This window comes from Arachis hypogaea, chromosome 20, assembly GCF_003086295.3.
Source record: "Arachis hypogaea cultivar Tifrunner chromosome 20, arahy.Tifrunner.gnm2.J5K5, whole genome shotgun sequence".
In the NCBI taxonomy this organism is placed as follows: Eukaryota; Viridiplantae; Streptophyta; class Magnoliopsida; order Fabales; family Fabaceae; genus Arachis; species Arachis hypogaea.
The window spans coordinates 43,136,256-43,144,795 of NC_092055.1; the positions used below are offsets into that span (position 1 = coordinate 43,136,256).

At 31.1% G+C, this 8,540-nt stretch overlaps 1 protein-coding gene across 1 annotated transcript; it reads left to right on the forward strand.

The window, feature by feature from the left end:
* The first annotated feature begins 1,676 nt into the window (after positions 1-1,676).
* LOC112783278 (eukaryotic translation initiation factor 2A) lies at positions 1,677-7,287 on the forward strand. Its single transcript, XM_025826158.3, has 14 exons — positions 1,677-1,930; positions 2,183-2,242; positions 2,384-2,738; positions 3,110-3,296; positions 4,230-4,464; positions 4,547-4,615; positions 4,872-4,973; positions 5,146-5,186; positions 5,520-5,653; positions 6,023-6,086; positions 6,175-6,271; positions 6,354-6,472; positions 6,708-6,739; positions 6,812-7,287. Exons 2-14 carry the CDS (start codon positions 2,203-2,205, stop codon positions 6,894-6,896), a joined length of 1,560 nt encoding a protein of 519 aa, XP_025681943.1. The 5' UTR covers positions 1,677-1,930; positions 2,183-2,202; the 3' UTR covers positions 6,897-7,287.
* The last annotated feature ends 1,253 nt before the right edge of the window (positions 7,288-8,540 follow it).

The window sequence follows — 8,540 nt, forward strand, 5'->3', positions numbered from 1 at the left end:
GGTGGCACCACCTGGGCGCGCTTCATGATTTTTTAAAAAGCAACTCATTATTGCGTTCATTAATAAGGCAAGAAATTAATTCAAAATATTTTTTAAATCTTTTTTCTTGATATTGCTACTGCAGGAGCACATTCGAGGCATGGAAGGTCGAGAAATTTTTTTCTAATATATCATTATCAATTATCTTTTCCCCACATAATTTTATTCATGAGGTGATTCGAAATATTGCTAAATTATATTCATTTTAAAATCCTATAAACGCAAGTGTGTCCATTCAAACCAAGCTTGAGAAAGTATCACTATCTTTTGATGATTATACATTTTTTCAAGGTTTTTCTACAGATCTGCAGAATCTTTTAATGTGAGATATTCATTTTTCAATCCTTCGTCAAGGTGATGATGAAGGAAGATCATGACTTTGGTTTTATCCTTCTATGATGCATTATTTTCAGTCTTAATGGTATCTCCAAGATCCATTGAATCAAGATGGATTTCAGCATCTAGTATCCATGATAAGTAGTTGTTTCTAGATATATCAGGAGCAATAAATTCAAGATGAGAGAGTTTCGACATAATAAAAATTTGTTACATAAGTCTTCCTAAAATTTGATCAGAGTCTCGTACTGATAACGTGTTATAAAATAAATAAATAAATAAATAAATAAGGAAGAGATAATAAAATAAAAATAACAAAGTATAAATAGAAGACACTAATATTAATATTCACCAATACTATTATCTTATAATGATAATATATTAATATTGTATTAGTAGTATATGAAGAGAGAAAGAGAGAAAAGTGCTTTTTATTTATATTGTTGTGTCTCGTCTAAGCTTCTATTTATATACATACATAAGGTTACTTTTTCAAACCCTATTAAGGTCCAATTTGGATAAACAGCTTAATTAATCTCTTTTTGAAAAAATAGGTTAAACAATAAATATTTATATTAAAAGTAACTTATAAATAAGTTATTTTGTGTTTAGTTTTTTAGTTTTAAAAGTGCTTATTTTAAGAGAAGAATGATAAAAAACTTTTTATTATGAGAGAAGTCATTTTTTCAAACTTTTCTATAAGCACTAAAATAGTTTTTTAGAAAGTTACAATTTGGTTTTAAAAATTATACCAGACATTAATACTATACATTTTCATAAGTTAAAAGTAAAAAAAAAAAAATAACTTATAAACCTACCCAAACAGACCTTAAATGTATTCTTGAGAATACTCAACTATCCATCATAAATAGATATCCACCTAATTATTTTTATCACAATAATAATTATTTAATATAAATTAAAAATATGTTGTTTACTTTTAGAGGAAAGAGGAAAAAAAATGTGTGTGTGAGAGGAGCAAAATTTACTTTTACTCAAATATTTCAAGCCAATTTCTTATTATTTTTTAGTTAGACACATAACATAATTAGTTAATTCCTCAATTATTTTAATTATCCCAAGAGTCTTAAATTTTATTAATATGCATGCATATTCTTTTGTTAAAACTAATACATTTATCCAAATTAATTTTTATAAGTATTTAATATAAAATATTTATATTAGTCTTTCCACATAAACAAATACAATTTATCTCTAGTTAAAAAATTATTTGATAACTAAAATTTGATAGAGATTAAAGGCTATTTGGTTTTAAATAATAAAAAAATTGATCACTATTAGTATAGTTTTAGAAAATAATAAAAAATGATGTCCTTATAATTATAGAATCTCCATCCTTGTTCCAAAATCGCCGCCGCAGGCATGATCCCCCAAATCTAAATAAAACCAATTTAAGCATCATATCACAAATAAGTTGTTCAGTTCTAATCTTTCCTCAAAGTAGAAACGGAAACGGAAAACCCAATACTCCGTCGTTCAGTTCAAACGAATGATTGAATTCAATTCCGCTTCAATTCAGCTGCCATAGTTAAAGGTGTGACATTCAACTTTCTCTTTCTGTTATTGTTTCTTAGTATGCATAAATAGTGCAATGTTAAGTAAGTAGTCTTTATTGTTTTCTGCTGCATCAAACTAAGGTATAACACTCAATTGAATTCAACTAATCATGAGGTTGTTAATGCCAGTGCATTTGAAATGCAATCTTGATTTTATTTTTTTTATCTATGTCATATGAAATCATAATCTAATAAGACGCACCATTTTTTCCCTTTACTTTCATTTTCAGCATTCTCTCTGCAGCTTCTAATGGCATCAACTGACCAATCACCGGCTTTGGAGATATTAGGTATCAACTACAATAGCTTTCTGATTTTTCTCAGCTATGTATGCTTGTTCATTCTTGCTTGCTGTTGTTATCAATTCCTTATTATATTTGTTGTAGTTAGTTTTTACTACTATTACTACTACTACTTTGCCTCGATCACAGTTCGAACACCCGAAGAGTTATCAATCTGGACTGGACCCCCATTTGCCAATGGTCAACCTGGTGTCAAGCTTGAGAAAGTTAGCTGCGTGAATGCGAAATTCAGCGATGATGGATCGAGACTCATGGTGACGAAATCCAACTCAGTGATTAGCATATATGACTGCAAGAGTGCCAAAGAGATTAGGTCTTTTGAAGTCCCAAACGTCACTTCTGCTATCCTGTCCCCTTGTGGAACCTTTTTGCAAACATTTCAAAAACCTTCGACACCACAAGAGAAGAATGTCATGCTGTGGAAAACGGAGAACGGTGATCCTGTTTATCAACACTCCCAAAAGAACCTGACAAAAACAACTTGGTATGTGTAATTCATGAATAATGAGAACAAGATAATTTGCCTGACCAATATTATTCTCCATTTTGGAGCTGATAATAATCGGGGCATCTGGCCAGGATTGATTAGATAGAATATAGACCAGTGAGCATGGGTAGAGGAATATCTAAAAAAGACTCTGAATGAAGAGGTCAGAAGAGATTTAAGTATGAAATACCTTACTTCAGCAAGGCACAATAGTGTTGTTTGATTTATGTAGCTGAACCCAACTAGTGGATTTTGTTGTAGTTGTTGTTGTCGGAGAAGTTAATAATTGGGAAATATGGCACGGTTTATTAATTCACTAATGTTCTGATAACATCTTGTGTTTAACTATCACCATGCTTGTTGTACAGGCCTGCTATTCAATTCAGCTCCAATGAGGCCACTGCATGCCGGATGGCAACTAATGAGGTGCAGTTTTTTGACACAAGGGATTTCTCTAAGGGGATCATTGATCGATTAAGAGTTCCTGGAGTTTCTGCCATTGAGCTTTCTAGTGCACCTGGGTCTCATGTAGCTGCATATGTGCCAGAATCCAAGGTTTGTGTCCCTCAATTCCATGCTGATCGAGTAGTTTTATTTGTTTTTTAAAAATGAATGTGACATTGGTATCATTGTCATTTTAGCATTCTGTCCAACTCAAAATTCTTGAAATAGTGTATTTTAGTTTGTTCTATATTCCTGGATAGGTTACTGAAAAAATTGAATCTGAGAATTATGTACTGTACATAACTCTTTGTTCCAATCAATGCTACTGATAAAAATTGAGGAGTGCTGGGGGTGCAGCAAGTTTTGTAATTTGTAGCCATCAATTAGCTATCATTAGTGTTTTTAATGTTGTGAGATTACATCCAATGGTGTGGGATTACTCACTTTTCTTTTGATGGTTAAGTGCTTGCCAGATTTTAATAAAAGTGCTGGTCCCCTAGACTTTCTCATAAAGATATTAATAATATTCATGTATTGTATATTTGATATTTATGGTGCTTAGTTGATTAAGTGGTTGGAGATAACTTAAATAAACTTATCGCAGAATAAACTAATGATTTGGTATTTGAAAGTAATAAGAATTTTAAAAAAAAAATTCACAATGTTTCATTTGTATTTTCCCAATTGAATTTTGAATAATAATGTAACTCATTTTAGTTTAGTCTTGGGATTGAACGCACTGGGTGTACGAAATGACCAAATTGAAACCATTGAAATCATTCAATGGTTCAATTTAGAAAATCAAAAAGTAGGTGGGAGATAAATTAAGAAGTGATGTATCTTTGATGGACTGAATAATTCTGCTTAGTGAACAGCATGAAATCATTTTGTCGAATATTGGTGGTATAACAAAAAAATGTTAATTGTTTTCTTGGTTTGTTACATATGTAGTCTCCTTTCTTTGCAAATATTAATAAGGGTTAAAACAAGGTTTTAGTACATGTTTACACCCTGTGAATAACTAAGATGTTTTTCAACTTGTAGGGAATTCCTGCCTGTGTACAAATATTTCCTAGTGGAAATGCTTCTCAAAGTCAAGCTGTTGCACGACGGAGTTTTTTCCGATGTTCAACAACCCAACTTAAATGGAATCATGGTTCTACTGGTCTTTTAGTGCTGGTGCAGTCAGATGTTGACAAAACTAACCAGAGTTACTATGGGGAATCAAAGTTATTCTATCTAACAATAGATGGAAAGCATGAAGGGCTTGTGCCTCTTTGTATGTTCTTATTGTTAGTAAAAGAACTGATAATAATTGATTATATAATTTCCATAGAGCTAACATTTCTTTATTTTGGCAGCTAAAGAGGGTCCGGTTCACGATGCTCAGTGGTCATATTCTGGCTTGGAATTTGCTGTAGTATATGGTTGTATCCTTTTCTATATGATATCTATTGTATGGAGGTAAACCAAGCACACTAAAGTTCCCATCACTTGATATTATTTGCATAAGATATTTTACTGAACCAAAATGGCTGGATGTTTCCTTCATAATTTTTTATGCCTAATGATCTGTGCATTTGAAAGATATTAGATATGATTATCTTGTATCGTCATTAATTTTATCAGCTTTGATGGTTCTTTATAGATCTCTCGAATCCTTCACTTTTCCTTAACCTTTTATAGTTATGCCTGCTAAAGCAACTTTGTTCGACAAGAAGTGCAATCCTCTGCTGGAGCTTGGAACCGGTCCTTATAACACCATTAGATGGAACCCGAAAGGGAAATGTATCCTTTGCTGATGGAATCTATTTTATATGCTCTTTCTCTATCTTTTATATGGCTAAAACTTAAAAGGCCCTTGTGGGTTGTGGGAATGAATTCGGAATTTGAAGTGGCTCATTACAAATTTCTACATTTAAATGTATCTGATTTTGTGGCCTTGACCTCTTGCCTGTAGTTTTATGTTTGGCTGGCTTTGGCAACTTGCCTGGTGATATGGTATGTTATCCTGAATAATTTAATCATTATGATTTCTTTTTCCTATATGGTGGTAGAGATATGTTTTTGTTATCTATTACTAGTATCCTGCTTTCTTTTTCTTTTCCTTTTAAATAAAGAAAACTAAGTTAGGACTTTTAATCACTTTAAAGATAATAAATTGCTGATCTTTGTCTTATGTTGCTCTTTGGTACTGACTTAACTTTGTTGTTTAAATCATTGAAATAAATTTATACTTTTGCATGTATCTGTTGTAGTCCCATAGGATAGACGCTCAAAGATAACACATGCTTCTCGCCTGGATCTCATATGTTTTTCATGCTTATGTTCCAGGTATTCTGGGATTACGCAGATAAGAAACAACTTGCAGCAACTAAGGCTGAATGGTCTGTGACAAGTGAATGGTCTCCAGATGGGCGCTATTTCATGACAGCGACAACAGCTCCAAGGCTCCAAGTTGACAATGGGTATGTTATATACTTAACTGTTAATGAGACCTTGCTGACGGGCTGACCTGGCCATTTAGCCCAACCTTTATAAATCGCGAAATAATGGGTTGACTCATTTCGCCCGATGGGTTATAAATAGGAACCTGGACCATGCCACAAACATATGATGTCATCTACATTGCTACTTTCACATGATCTTGTTTTAATCATGAGTGATTAATCTGAACATCATTTATGAGGTGATATTTCATTAACCTGAGCAATCGATGGTGAATGTTTTGGCGATTGTCATATCTTGGTTCTCACTTTATTGATGGTTAGTCTTGGAACATATTTATAGAAGAAAACATTTCTTACCTATCTAATTTTTTCTCTCTTCTTTCTAAGGATCAAGATCTTTCACTACAATGGGTCACTGTACTTCAAAAAGATGTTTGACAAGTTGTTCCAGGTCAGTAGTATCTCAAACTTGTTATAGTTAAATGGTTCTTGTATTGCATTTTCACATATACCATTGAATTTTCTACAAATTGTACTAGGCTGACTGGAAACCGGAGCCAGCAGATAAGTTTGGTGACATCACCGAATTAATCAAGTCTCTCAATTTGGGTAAAGTCGAAGATAAAAAGCCATCAGGTTTGTCTGCTTATCGTTAGGACTTGAATTGGTTATTTAGTTATGTCTCAAGTTCTTTTGAAGATCACAGACTTTATTGCAGGTCCAGGACCAAAATCGTCTCAGGCTTCTAACAAACTCTCTTCTACGAACCCCCCTGCACAAAAGCCTGCCGCATATCGCCCACCACATGCCAAGAACGCTGCTGCAGTTCAGGCTGAGGTATACACAATATAGTTGCTCGGCTGTTGTTATTTCTGCTTTAAATTGTTAATTGTGAGTATAATTTTTCATAGCATAACTTATGAACTATAAAGTATGCTAAAACTTGAAGAGTGGTCAAAATGATTCGATATGCTTTTATTTATGCATCTTCCCTTAAATTCTAGTTGAGTTTCATTTTTTTTTTTTTTTGAAGTTAATGTCTCTAATAATGTCAAATGATTTGTATTTTCAGTTGCTTGGAATAGGAGAGAGCAGCCCTGCAGGGTAAGAGATTTTCTTTTACCTGCTTATTAGTTATTATGACTTATATTAAATGCAAAGTTTTTACTTATTCAGATCAATGAGCAAGAATGCATTAAGAAACAAGAAGAAGAGGGAGAAGCAAAAGGAGAAAAAGGCTGCTTCGGATGCCAGTTCATAGTGATGTCAAAGATTGTTTCTAACTTATGCTGAGTTCATCCTCTACTACTGCAAGGAAATACCTGAAAACCCTGATGCTTCAGGTCTACAATTCCTAGCATCAAATCAATTGTACTATTAATACTTCTTTTGGAGGGAAAACTTGTGCAATTTTGGGTCGTTCAAGATTTTGAGATTATTGAAGTTGTGTAAGGGGATATTGTGGTTTCTTTGGTTTTCACTAGGATATATAGAGGGTAGGTGGTGTAAGTTTATTTTTGTTCATTTGGAATAGGATCCTTCTTATTCTTTCCTTTTCTTTTTTTCTCTTTTTTCCTTCTTTTCCCCGTGTTGAAAATGAATGAGCGATCAAAATGCATTAATGGAACAAGGTTAGAGGGTAAATGGTCAAATTCGCTTCTAAAAAATCACTAATTCTCTAAATTAGTTTTTAAAAGATTTTTTTATTAAATTCGTCTTTCAAAGATTTTTAATTTAATTGCGTTAGTCTTTTTATCATTTTTTTTTGTTGATGTCGCCAAAATTTGTTAATGTGGAATGTTAAGTGATACTACAACACAGACATAGAAGTCTTAATTGATTATTAGCATAATAAGTTTATAAAATTAGATAAAATTAAAATCTAATTGAAAGGAGAACTTAAAGCATTAGAATTTCTCAATTTGGAGTTGATTTGATTTAATTTCATAGACTTATCATATTAAGTGCCAATTAAGATTACTAGGTGTGTTATGGTGTCATTTAAAGTGTCACATTAATAAATTTTGACGCCGTTAACATCGGAAGGACCAAAATAACTAACTTAAAATTTTTAAAAAATGAATTTGATTGAAAAAAATTTTTGGAACCTAATTTAAAAAATAAATAAATTATTGAAAACTAATTTGACTATTTATTCAAGGTTAATGTATGGCAACAAGACATGATATATTTATCATCACTTCTACTCAAACTAATTCTAAATCCAAAAGTAAAAAAATGGTTAAAGAAAAAGCGTGAACATTGTTACGTGACCAAATATTTAACAATAAAATAGCAAGGTTTAATTATCATTCATCACATACGTCATGAGAAAAAACTCTTAGAACGCCTTCTTATAATTACTCCAAAAGATAACAAGGTTTTTAACCAAAGAAAAAAAGAAAAATTCGGCCTTTAATCTTTATTTTTGTATTACTTAGTCTTTTTATTAATATTTTTTTTATTAACGAAATATGTTTACTGTTTAGATTTTTTTTTGTTGTTACCTTTTCATATATGTTGGCTAAATTTATTATGTAAGAATTGAGAAATATTAGTAATTTTTAATTTTTTTTACTTATAAAAATTAAATAGAAGATATATTTTTTTAAAATCTTTTTATTGTTTAAAAAAGTTGTTAAAATATTATATTATTAAGATTATGTTAAGTTGTAGGTATACTCAATTTAAATTAATTATCATAATTCACAACTCATTATTATTAGAAGTGTATATTCTATTTTATAATAGATAATAAAAAAATTGACATAATATTTTATCTAAAATAGATACAATAAATGAGAATGATTATGTCAATTAACCATGTAGATATAACATCAAAAATTCAAATTTCAACATTTTAAAATAACTAATAACAAATAGATAAAACAGATAACAATTAGTA

What these genes read in the sequence shown, in the direction of transcription:
- LOC112783278 (XM_025826158.3), top strand. Translation starts at nt 2,203, where the DNA reads ATGGCATCAACTGACCAATCACCGGCTTTGGAGATATTAG. An exon ending in ATGGAACCCGAAAGGGAAAT is followed by an intron (nt 4,974 to 5,145) that starts GTATCCTTTGCT and finishes TCTTGCCTGTAG; the next exon opens with TTTTATGTTTGGCTGGCTTT. An exon ending in CTGCTGCAGTTCAGGCTGAG is followed by an intron (nt 6,473 to 6,707) that starts GTATACACAATA and finishes TTGTATTTTCAG; the next exon opens with TTGCTTGGAATAGGAGAGAG.